Source organism: Nylanderia fulva, unplaced genomic scaffold (genome assembly GCF_048542155.1).
Source record: "Nylanderia fulva isolate GAGA-0341 unplaced genomic scaffold, ASM4854215v1 Scaffold462, whole genome shotgun sequence".
NCBI classification, from domain to species: Eukaryota; Metazoa; Arthropoda; class Insecta; order Hymenoptera; family Formicidae; genus Nylanderia; species Nylanderia fulva.
In genome coordinates, this window is record NW_028190546.1 from 70,016 (window position 1) to 83,364 (window position 13,349).

General features: G+C 33.3%; 2 protein-coding genes across 2 annotated transcripts; one reads left to right on the plus strand and one right to left on the minus strand.

Moving 5' to 3' along the window:
- Positions 1 to 5,064: 5,064 nt before the first annotated feature.
- LOC146721513 (uncharacterized) lies at positions 5,065 to 7,022 on the minus strand. Its single transcript, XM_085486662.1, has 3 exons — positions 6,839 to 7,022; positions 5,501 to 5,739; positions 5,065 to 5,423 (listed from the first exon to the last, which is right to left on the minus strand). Exons 1-3 carry the CDS (start codon positions 6,871 to 6,873, stop codon positions 5,254 to 5,256), a joined length of 444 nt encoding a protein of 147 aa, XP_085342788.1. The 5' UTR covers positions 6,874 to 7,022; the 3' UTR covers positions 5,065 to 5,253.
- A 1,060-nt stretch (positions 7,023 to 8,082) lies between these two features.
- LOC146721514 (exocyst complex component 6B-like) lies at positions 8,083 to 12,634 on the plus strand. Its single transcript, XM_085486660.1, is given in 17 exon segments — positions 8,083 to 8,263; positions 8,669 to 8,691; positions 8,694 to 8,833; positions 8,954 to 9,240; positions 9,661 to 9,763; positions 9,915 to 9,968; positions 9,970 to 10,158; positions 10,250 to 10,417; positions 10,493 to 10,564; positions 11,056 to 11,190; positions 11,262 to 11,592; positions 11,595 to 11,631; positions 11,716 to 11,950; positions 12,018 to 12,159; positions 12,250 to 12,436; positions 12,510 to 12,546; positions 12,548 to 12,634. Coding segments are annotated over 17 exon segments (2,295 nt in total). The 5' UTR covers positions 8,083 to 8,195.
- The last annotated feature ends 715 nt before the right edge of the window (positions 12,635 to 13,349 follow it).

Consider the following 13,349-nt stretch of genomic DNA (forward strand, 5'->3'; position numbering starts at 1 on the left):
CAATTTTCTCTATCTGGTCCTATTATTGCTTCTGCATACGTCAGCATGACATAATCACGATAGCAATCTAGTTGTTTTCTGGCTCTTTCTGATTTTCTTCTCTCTGTTGTCACTACAGGTGCTTCTTCTTCTTGTTCTTTCTGTTGTTCATCTTCTTGTTCTTCTTCCGATACATCTTCTTGTATCTGATCGTCTATCTCTTCTTCCTGTATCTGATCGTCTATCTCCTCTTCCTTGTTTTCTTCCAGTCTTATCTCGACTGTCTGACTAGATTTTATTTTATTCACTTTAAATTTTATAATACATCTCTGGATATTTTTATTTTTCTCTTTGTCGAGTCCCATAATTTGTATCCCGTCGGTGCGTATCCGACGAATGTGTATTTTTTGCTTCTTTTGTCCAACTTCTTTAACGGACCCAACACTTTTGCGTATGCCTCTACGCCGAACACTTAAGTGATTTTAGATTCGGTTTCCTTTTTTCCCACATCTCGTACGGAGTGGTCTTAAGTGTCTCTGTTGGTATTCTGTTCAGAAGATAAGCTGAGGTATAGACTGCCTCGCCCCACATTTCTTTATTCAACTTTGAATCGAACAGCAATGCCCTTGCTTTATTCATCAGTTCTGTTTAACCTTTCAGCTCTTCCGTTCTGCTGAGGTGTGTGTGGTACAGTAGTGTCTATTTGTATTCCTCGTTCTCTGCACCATGTCAGCACACTCTCGTTTATATACTCTTTTCCGTTATCACAGCGCATCTTAGACAGTTTCAGATTTCAGTGTGCTTCTACTCTTAATATGTATTTTTTTACGATCTGCGGAACTTCCGCTTTACTCTTCGCCAGGAAGACCATCACGTAGTGAGTGTAGTCGTCCAGGAAAGTCACACAGTATCTTTTTCCGTCCCATGTATCTGGTTCAATGGGACCGCAGAGGTCGGTATGCACTATCTGAAGTGGTCTTGTTGCTCTCGTCCTGGCCTTTCCTATTTTAGTCCTCGCCTGCTTCGCTTCTTGACACGTTGCACAAATTTCTGTAGGTTTTTCCAAACGCGTTGACAAGTTTATTCCCTCACTTAGCATCGTGAGTTTCTTAGATTCTCCTGTGTGATGTGTCCGAGCTTTCTATGCCAGTTCTTTATTTCCTTGTCTTTATTTTCTGCAAGATACGTTTTATGCTGCTTCTGCGGCTTCAGTTTTATCTGAAACAAGCCATTCTTTAATTTCGAGCCCTTCAAGACAACATTTTCTTCGCGTTTTACTATCACTTCACTCTTAGTGAATAATACTTCGCCACCGCTTTCGGTTATGGCATTTACCGACAGCAGATTTGTACTGAGTTCAGGTACGTATACCACCTCTTTCAATTGGCACTCATCGAACTCTATGCTGCCCACTTCTTTCGTTACCATCGACTCGTTCATTTTCGCTACTCCAATTGCTGCATCAATTTTCTTCATGTTTTTGAAGTACTCCGCGCTGTTTGTCATATTGGATGTACTCCCAGAATCCAATATCCAGATATCGGGTTGATTTAGTTCTCCAGCCAGAAACGCAATTTTGTCCGTTTCTTCCCTTTTATTCTTAAAATAACAGTCTTTTTCTTTATGATTCGTCTTTTTACAAATACCGCACTTTTCAACGTTTTTGTTTTCGGGGCAATCTCTAGCTAAGTGACCTTGCTTGTTACATTTGAAACATTTCGCCTGTCCATTATACTTTGTGTTTGTTTTTAATTTACACGTTTTCGCTACGTGACCTGTTTTCTTACATTTGAAGCATTTCAACTATATTGCTTTGAATGCTACAGTGTTTTCTGTTTCTTTAGAACGATTTCTAGTTTCTTCCGCGATCAGTCTAGCAGTTAGATTTTCCAGTGTTTTTTTTGCTTTTTCAGACGACTCCCACGCGCTCACGAAATGTTTCATATGTTCAGGCAAGGTAGACAAGATTTTAGAAATCAGCATACTATCATCTATCCTTTTATTCAATGCGTTTAACCGGTACACTATATTTCGCAATTTACTAATATACGTAGCTATATCTGAATTTTTATCATACACCAAGGTATAGAATGTTTGCATTAAGCTACACGTTAACTGTTCCGACTCTCTTTCGTATATGTTCGCGATCTTCGTCCACATCTCGTAGTGACGTCGTACAATGCATTATATGCAACAGGAGTTTTTTATCTATCGTCGTGACTATATTTTTGCGCTTGGGCGTCTTTCCTTTTCCACGCTGCGTCCTGCCGGACTTCGGGAGTTTCGGTAACGACCATGTCATACAGTTCGTTTGCGCGAAACAAAATACTTAACTGAAATTTCCACGTTTGGAAATTTTCATTACTAGTTAATTTTTCTATATTAGCGTGATCTTCCGCGAGTGACCGTGCCATTTTATTATTTTTTTTTTTTCACTTTAACGTATTTACGTATTATTTGATATCTATTTGTCTGTTTGACACCTCGTGTTTATTTACTTTGCTACGTATCGAGTTTCACGTGTCCGAACTGTGTACACACGCACTGTGCTCGTGCTCACCAAGATTCGCCGTTCAACGGCCGTCTTCTTATTCGCGATTATCGAGATTTTCACGTTCAAATTTTTCAACGTATTGCTACGCTTTCAACGAGATAGTTTTTTTTCCTCTCACGATCTCAACACTCTTATCTCTCTTTCTTACTCTCGCGTGTCTCAATATTTTAAATATAACAAGTCAGTCTCGTGTCGGGCTGGGCCCATAACCTGTTACTTTTTATATAAATTTTACTGTGGAATGAAGGATGTTCTGGTTTCCAATTGAATTTCTGAGACAATTCTTTTTGTTTAAATGTTAAGTCTATATTAAGAGTTTAACAAGGCTCTGTAATATAAATATAAATTTAAAGATATAAGACAGGCAGTAAAAGCCAACTCGCGGATGACAGTGCGTTATCCTAACGAAACTAAATTTTTTCGTTAGGATTAAGTATCTGTGCACAAGGCACCAAATATTTTACTTGGTCACGGCCAAGATTTAAAATATGAAATAATCTCATATTTGAGATATATTTTTCTCTTGCATTTACTTATTTCCGTAGGGGGGTGAAAGGGTTATTGAAATTAAATCTCAAATATGAGATTATTTCATATTTTAAATCTTGGCCGTGACCAAGTAAAATATTTGGTGCCTTGTGCACAGATACTTAATCCTAACGAAAAAATTTAGTTTCGTTAGGATAACGCACTGTCATCCGCGAGTTGGCTCTTACTGCCTGTCTTATATCTTTAAATTTATAGTTAAGTCTATAGTTCGTCTAATTGATTAACGACAAGTTCTGTACTACAAATGCTCTCTTTACACCTTCTACAAGAGTGGTGCGACGGTGGTAGACTTTAACTTTATTTTATTAAACAATGCACACGCTGTGCAGCAAACGCAAAAACTTTCGATTCAATAAATGCTAAATTAGATATTCCTTTGAGGTACTTATCCCTTGCCCTCTCTTTCTTGTTCTCTGCTCGCTCGCTCGCCTGTCTCGCTCGCTCGCACGTCACGCTCGCTCTTGGTCGACCACGCTACCGCACGCCAGGAAGGTTCCCGAGAGAAAGAGACCAAGGGATCTATGCCATAGTATAACCATACCCAGTAGCGACAGTGGGCCATTTAAACGTGTCTCAAATCTGAGTGCGCATGTGCGAACTTATACCCTTAGCAACATGGCTGCCGTCAGCTGCTGTAAGCGGGTTATTATATGTTGTGTAGTGCTGGAAATCGCGTAATAAGATAATTAGCTCAATATTATTTTTTTAGGAAGGAATCTATGCAGAAATATTTTTTCTTTAATAAATTCTTTGAATATAACTTGAATTATAAAATTTGAATTACATATTAAAAGATATTATTTTTTATTACATATGTATATATACAAGAAATGGAAAAATGCCTCTACATATAAAGTTACACATATATCGGACATAACTCGATTACGTGCTTCACAGCTTAATATATTTATATTTGTTTATAATATTTTATTTATATATTATATCTTTATATATTATTTTAATATTTTACTGAGACAGCGTTATCGAATAGCTATAGTCATAACACAAATATCAAAATATCGAAGCATGTCGGATTATGCCTAATATGCGTGTAACTTCAAAAAAGCATTCCTATCCCCGTGTGTACATACATTTGAATCGTAGTGCCCGTTACCCTTAGCAATATGGCGGCATACCATGTGACGTTGCCGAGTTGAGACATACTACATCAAAGGTGCCGACCTTAGAACATATATTACTGGAAGGGGAATAAAGGATCGAGCCTGTGTCCAAGTTGGGTGCGAGAGAGAACCACGTTTTTAAGGAAAGAGAAGGGTAGATTGTTACCTCCGTTTGCAATGCGCAAACGCGAATTAGCGAAAGCACCAATTACATTTCCAGTTTCAAATGGCGCGGTGAGCGTGACGTCACCGTGACGTCATCTACGTTTGCGCATTGCGAGCATAGGTTAAAAGCTATCTTTCTCTCTCGCATCCAACTTGGACACAGATTTTTACATGGAGAACAATAGCAATTCCCCTTCCAGTAATATATGTTCTAAGGTGCCGACGCTCACTGTCGCTACTGGGTATGGTTATACTGTGTCTACGCACTCTGCGACATCTCCCACCAATCTTTCTTCGATGCGCCATCTCATCGATTACCATGATTTACTAAATCCGCGAAATCTGATTCAGCAATTTAGAACGTGCAGAATCATTTCTTTTAACAATGTCCACTGAAAAGAATTTAGAAGTACCACAATTACAGTATTCTAATTTTACTGCACAGGACCGTGCAATAATATCTGAAGGTTTGAGAAATCTACTAAGAAATCGCTCTTCAAATCCTGCTGCAGCTAAAAAATTAGAGATTTTTCAGACTTTTTCAATAAAATGGCGCGTTGCCATGGCAATGGGATAAAGTACTTAATAATGATTTATAAATACAGCAATTAATGTAAAAAAAAGATATCAAAATATTTTCAAATAAATTTTATTTAATGAAAATTCAGTAATAAATACATCTCTTAGTCTACATTTCTATTAGTCTTATATCATTGCACAATTTATGACAAATAAATTGACTAGATTTTGATACAATAAAATAAAATCAAAGTAACTGCGTTAATCAAAGTAAACTATATAATAAAATTTAAGTAAACTAAAATAAATAAAACAACTTATCTTATTAATTATTATGGACAGCATCGCTCTTCAGCTGTCATAAGTTCACGTAACTATTGAATTTCCAATAGTTCTTTCTCGATATGGTAAACGACGAAGACCTTCACCTAATCTAAGTAATATTCCATCAACTGCATCAGATTGCTGTAATGGCTGACGTAAAGCTTCTAATAAACTTTCTTCTACATTGTTCTGTTTAGTCCTATCAAAATGCTCTATAAAAATCTTCAAAATAAGATATAATTTCTAAAAAATTAATATATTAACACAAATACAATTTATTTTAAATTACTTCGTTTCTTTGATGCTCTTGATGAATTAGCTTTTGATAATGCAACTGTATTTGAAGAAAGAGGTGTTGATATCAGTTCATTAAGTGTCATTTTTGGCGATATTAACTGGTGTGACGTTTCAGATGAACTTTCATCTAAACTGATTTTCGATTCAGAACAGCTGCTGATGTCAAATTGAGAATTGGAGTCTGATGTACTTGGTAATAATGTTGATTTAAATGGCAGAGAACTGATAGCGCTATAAAATGATATACATGTATTATGTATATATTTTCAATATACTGTTGCGCCCCCGTGTTACGCCCCTGGATCTACATCTTTGTATCGAGTGATACTTTTCGCGGGATCAACTCTTTACGCCTCCGGGAGATCGTCGTCAAGGGAGTTGTTGTTAAACAACTAAGGGTCTTCTTCTGTTTTCGGGAGACATGACAGATTTGGTCTAGCAGTCGCATCGTGCGGACGTTTTCCGAGACCGGAGCTTCTTTGCATTACGAATGCACTATTTATTATATTTCATTGGTTTCGTGTATTGGATCCTCATATTAAAGTTCATTTCCCTATTACGCGAGTGTCTTTATTTCGCGCGCGAGTGAGAGTGACTGTGTATGAGTGACTGAGCGAGAGGCGTTCCGAGGACGCAACAATACATACATTGAAATAGCTATATTTTGTTATAGTCCGAATGACTATAACAATGTTATATTAAATATAGTTTTAATAATAAATTAGTAAGTCGGCTATTATGCAATCGTTTGAGAAACGTTCTCACGCTCTCGCGAAGCGCTTATCGCGAGAAGACGCAAACGCGACAGAATATAAGCGTTACGCCAAAAACCGCGGATCACAAGCGAAGAATTAACCTGCTTCGCTTGCACCTAGATAAAACATGTGAATAAAAATTAGCCAATGGGAGAGCTTTTCTACATCTTCCCTCAAAAGATGTAGAAAAGGACAGGAGACCACCGCGAACGAGAGCGAGGCGATGAAGTCAGTCGCTAACGAAAATCCAGAAAGACAAGTCGCTAATTAGAACTTAACTAAGAGTCGAAGACAAGCCGCAGAATACAAACTATCACCTGTAATCTAACTGCCGAGTGCGGGCATACTTAACTAACCACCCAGGTGGGATTAGACAGAATTAAACCAACTCGAGAAATAAGAGAAATAAAAGATTTATTCAAATAAACAAGTGAAGTTTGTCAAAGTGGAGACGCCCGCCGGGGGATCCTAGGATCCTCATTCTTCAGTCGGCTAAGACCCAAAATTTTCCGTGCCTTCCCGGAGGCACAACAATTTATTATTATATGCTTTATTATATGTAAAATGTTGCTTACGCTTCTGTGGTTAACACTGCTTTCAAAAACTGCATCCGTTCAAAGTAGCGAAAGAAAGTTTTTCTTAAATTTTGTGCAGTGGCTGTATCGGATCTACTTCGAACATAAGTTTTAAACTTTTTTCTTGCTTTTACATAAGCATCTCGTAAATCCTTCTATCGATTCTTTACCCATTTAATAGTAGCATTACAAAATAGTAGCATTGCAAAATATTCATTCTATATCATCATTATTATTACATTCATTATTATTACAAACTATTTATTACATTTTTCTTACTATTTGTAAATCTATATATATATATATAAAATAAAACGTAAAATATTATATTAAATCACCTCCTCCCATCCTATTTGAAACCTTCAACCAAAGTGCATCTTTTTTCAAATTCGTCCGATCTTGTAATGATAACTTGTAGTTCCAAAGAGCAGGTCTCTCAAATACTAACTTAATAAGAGTTTCATCAGTACCATCATCAGATTTTGTTTCAACGTTATTTTCGACAGGGATTACGGCTATATCCGCTGATGTATTTATTTCTAAATTTTCATTGTGACTATATTGTGGGACTGCAACATAAAAGATTTTTATTAAAATTATGATAAATAAAATGATTTGTAATTATAGTAAAAAATGAATCACATACTCATTCTTGTTACATGGTTATCATCAATATGTAACAAGTGATTCTCTTCTCTATAACTTTCAAAACATTTGTGTTCTTCAATATTGGCACAGAAACCAACATTTATTATCCAACCGCAATAGCCGCATTTTATTTTCTATAAACATTTATATACATTCTAGATTAATATTACTTTCATTAATATTCTATTATAAATATCCAATTATTAACCTTTTATTTTATTATAATATATACCTACAGATTTTTTATTCATAATTATAACTAAAATTGTGTGTGTGTGTGAGGTTATCCGTGAATATTTCTTTATTCCGCGAATCACAGCGGTTAAAATTATAGCGGAACGACATGAAAAGAGCGGAATGGCTGTGATTGGTCGCGCAGGTTCCGCGCGTTCCGTTCCACTATGAATTTCCGCTCAATGGGACGTCGGCCTTACGGTGCGTCCGCGTGAGCAATGCAATGGTGTATGTACGTGTACAAGACATACACCTCTATACAACCCTCTTTGCATACACCACTTCATAAAAGTCGAGAATTGGTTTCTCAGCGTTGGCAACATTGAAACCGGAGTTTCGCGTTGTCACCGCGTGAGGCCTCCAACATCAATTCGGAGTCTGGCCGAGCCTCCTGCCGACCCTTAAGCTAAACTGTGTATCAGTTTTGTTTCTATCACTCCTATCGATCCTTAACTGGTTTTCGAATTTGGTAACGATGCAGCGTTACGATATTTTGATTCAGGAGATTGAAGGCATTGATGATTATTTGGGACCAACATTCCGGTAAGTGATATTAATAAATTGTATCTGTCCATAGAGATTGAAGTACGTGCTCTTGAAAAACTATTTCTTCATTTAAATACGAAGAGTTGGAATTGGTATACATCAAAATATATTTGCATTTGGAGATAGTTTTAAAGAGAATTAACAGTATATCTGTATATATACATTTTGTATTTCAAATAAATAACAAATTAATATGTCAAAAGTGTCAATCTATTATAAATTTTATCATGGTGTCAAAACAAATATTTTATGAAATAGAATCATACTGATACTAATAGTATATTAATCTTGTTTTTAGATTATTAAAGCAAAAGTGATACTAAAAAAATGCTTAAGAAATTTATATGATTAAAAAATTAGAAAGAAAAAGTGTTATTTTATTACATTTGTTTTGTGTTTTAGAGCAATTTATGATGGACATGAACATCAAAGTTTATGGAAAAGCTGGATGATTGTATTAAAGCTCATGACAAGGATATTGAGAGAATGTGTAATCATCATTACCAAGGATTTATTGATTCTATTCGAGAACTCTTACAAGTGCGTTCTCAAGCTCAACAATTAAATGTTAGTTTTATATGCTTTAAAAATAATAATATAATAGCTTAATAGCACTATAATTGTTATATATAATAATTATTATATATTAAAAAGATTATCTTTCAATATTTGAATTAAATTTTGCAGGTAGAAATATTAGAGCTTGATAAACATATTACTGCTACATCTAACAAAGTGATTGAAATGGGCGAAGAACTTGTAAAAGCTCGCAAGGTTGAAAGTAATATGGCTGCTGCTGTGAACAGTCTCACTATGTGCCTTCCTGTCTTAGCTGCATATGCAAAGTTACAAAAACAATTAAAAGATAAGCGTTATTATCCAGCATTGAAAACATTGGAGCAGTTAGAGCATCATGATTTGCCAAAAGTTACAAATTACAGATTTTCTTTTCAAATCACACAACAAATTCCACAGTAAGTTTAATTAGAAATAAGAAATATTGGGTTTGTTCGTTTTAGCTGTACTGTGCACTAGTGTGATAAGTTAGGGTGAAAAAATATACATTTATCTAATTCTAAGGAGGAGGGCTAATAAGGCCGATTTTGGGCCAAAGTGTCGCACGTATTTGATCGCATATTTGTATAGTTGAAGTCGAGAGCTTTCCAAAATACCCTATGGAAAGTTTTTTACATTGGGGAAAGTGAAAGTTATAAGTCCTCAAAGTTAAAGAAACACACATATGCATGAAGTAGACTGCCTTAATTTTGTGTGTGTGTGTGTGTGTGTGCGCGTATCTGTTAGTGCGCAGTAGTACAACTAAAACAAACAAACCCATTTTCTTCTGTTATATATAGAGTTGTAAAAAATATATAAGATTATTTTCTTTGTGTCAGATTGCGGGAAAATATAAAAGATGCTTCTATGTCTGATTTACGAGATTTTCTAGAAAATATCAGAAAATATTCACCAAAGATTGGTGAAGTTGCAATGAGGCATGTGGGTATAATTTATTTATACTTAGTATCTTTATTTCTATATTAATCTTATATTAATATTATCTTTATTCCTATATATGTTTGTATAATTTATTATATAAATTAAACAGTATTATATATAATTTATTAATTTTATCATCATTTCTTATTAGACTGCTGAACAGTTAGCAATTGAAGCAGAAATTATTGGAAGGAAGAAAAAAAAGATCTTATATGAACAATCAGTTAAATGAGGCTGAAGAGGAACTGAGTGCACAAGACTTAATGGATTTCAGTCCAGTATATCGATGTATGCACATTTATACTGTGCTTCGAGAAGAAGAAACCTTTAAAATTTACTATAGACAGCAGAGAAAACAACAAGCTAGATTAGTCTTACAACCACCTATTAATATGGTACATATATACATCTATTTATTAAATAATGAGTAATATATATTTATATACTCTAATAATAATAATAATAATAAATATTTTTTATTTTTAGCATGAAAGTATAGTTGGATATCAAACTTATCTGTATGGCATTATTGGATTTTTTGTTATAGAAGATCACATATTAAATACAGGTAATGGACTAGCTACTCGTGCGTATTTAGATGAGCTTTGGGAGATGACATTATCCATAATAGTCAATGCTTTACGCACACATTCGGTAAATATATTATTATTTTCAATTATTATATGTTCGTTATAAGTAATATAATATGAAAGAATCTGTATTTTTTAGGCATATTGCACAGATGCTACACTTATATTAAAAATCAAGAATCTTATTATGTTATTTAATACTACTTTAAGAGTAAGTAACAAAGTTTGTCTATCATTGTTTATACAAGATGTTCCTAAAATTCCATATGTTTTTTTTAATATATAATAGATTATTTAGTTAATTTGGGAATAACTTCCTCAACAAAAATGTCAAGACATCAACAATTTACGAATTATAAACAATGAAAAAAAAGAAGGGTCTTTTTGCAATTAAACTTTGTGGATTATTAAGGAAAAATTATCTTTAAACTAGCTTTAAACCCGTTTTACGCGCAGGAGTAAAAAAAAGAAAAAAAAACATTGTCGTTATTCTCGAAAAATTTCAAGAGAATCAGTCTATTATGAATGTGTAGTTTGCTGTCAGGCAGACAGATAGATAGATGGTATTTACATAATAGATTGGTTAGAGAATCTGTTATTAATAAAACATCTATTGGTTTTGGGACATTGTATATGTATATATTTATGCATATGTAAATTAAACAATTTTTTATTTATTGACTTTTTATTTGTTTTAAACAGAATTATGGCTATTCTGTAGAACAACTTTGGGATTTATTACAAGAAATTAGAGTGCATTATAATGAAGTATTAATGAAACATTGGGTTCAATTATTTAGGAATATTTTGGATGAAGACAGTTTCTTGCCAATTCAAGTAATTATGATGACCATTAATCTATAACTTTTTTTGAATTATTATTATACTTTTTGATTATTATGCTTCAGGTTACAACGCAAGCAGAATATGATGAAGTTCTTAATCTATTTCCTTATCATGATAAGGATTTACAGAAAGCAGAGTTTCCCAAAAAATTTCCATTTTCGGACATGGTACCAAAGGTCTATCAACAAGTGAAAGAATTTATTTATGCTTGCTTAAAATTTTCAGAGGATTTAAATTTTACCCAAACTGAAATTGATGAGATGATATGCAAATCAACAAATCTTTTACTAACAAGAACTTTCAGTGGATGTTTATCGTCATTATTTCACAAACCTTCTTTAGCGCTTTTGCAAGTAGTACAAATTATAATAAATACGGGATATCTCGAAAAATCTACAAATATTTAGAGGAATTTGTGTCTAATATCACTGGGTAAGAATCTAATACTATTTATTTTTTTAGACTTTATATTACATATATATGTGTGTGTATATATATATATAATAAATTGTTTAGCACATTGCATCAAGGGCAATTGAGCTCTGTGAGCGTTGAATCTGCTATGTTTCGAGTTGCACGGGATGACGCCGAGAAACAAATTTGTGATAAATTAAAAAAGAAGCTAGATGAATTTTTAGAATTGGAAAATTATGATTGGAATTTAGCAGAACCTCAAGGACATGCTTCAGGATTTATTACGGATCTTATAGCGTTCTTACAGAGCACCTTCACATGCTTTACTAATTTACCAGTAAACATCGCAATTTAAATATGTATCATACGTTCCGAAATTCGATAATTGATAGTTAATTTTTTAGGACAAAGTAGCTCAAGTGGCATGCAAGTCTGCATGTTCTCACATTGCTGAAGCTATATTAGGTATATTAATGAGTGAAGAAGTGAAACAGATATCTATGGGGGCATTGCAACAAGTTAATTTAGATACAATACAATGTGAACGTAAGTTTTATTATGTTTGTTTTATGTATTTTTATGTATGCGTGTGTGTGTGTATTTTTAAATATATTCAAATCTTATTGTGACTTCTAGAATTTGCTGCTTCTGAGCCTGTCATTGGTCTACCAGAAGGAACTTTATTGCAATACTTTTTGCAATTAAGACAATTATTAGATTTATTTATGAGCTGGGATTGGCCTACATATTTTCATGATTATGGTCACGATTGTAGTAAATATAATTTAGTGACTCCAAATATGGCTGTGCTCCTATTAGAAAAGTATATTCTATATACGTTATATATATATCTTGTATGTTATTCCTGTGTATAAAATTTAAATAATATTTTTTAGATTAAAAGAATCTGATAAAAAAACAATGTTTACTGTGGCTGAAGAAAAGCGAAAGAGATAAAAAGAAACTGCTTGAAACTGTATTAAAACAGTTGCGTCAACTGGCACAGACTACCCAACAGTAATAAAGTTGCAATCAAGTTATGTAATATATGAGAGCTTTACAACAAGAAAACACAGAATGTGATGTAATTAGCTGTCGATAGAGAATTTTAGAGTCTCGAAAAAATTGTTTTATAACTGATGTAATGTTGATTATATTGTCATGTAATATTGTGTTTATGTGAGTTTCTTGCTAGAAAGCTCCTTATGTGTTTTAAGAAAATGTGTAAATATATAATTTTTATAAACAAGTATTGCAATTCGATTCTTGATGAATATTATAAACATTGTTTCATATATTAATTGATTTTTCATGTCAACGTCTTATATTTTGATATATTGTATATTTTGATATTTTGTAAATATTCTTTGATTCTGTAAATTACATATGGCATCATTATTAATAATGTAATGTAATAATTATTACTAATACTTTCCTAACTGAAGGTAACTGTAAGGTGTCTGAGTCAAATAATAGCAACACTTTTATTTATTATGATTTTGTAAAAATTCATACATTGTTTTAATTTTAATGCAATTTTAATTTTTCAAAAAATGTTTGTGGTTCCTCTAATCTCCATAAATTTTAAACTATTGGGATAAATTTTATATATGAATAGAGTATCATTAAAAGATGATGATTGGTATTGAACTTGACTAGGATCATTGTGAAAGGGTTCATTTTTCATAAAATTTTGAATTAAAAAATGTAGTTATGCTCTATCTTCCATAAATTTT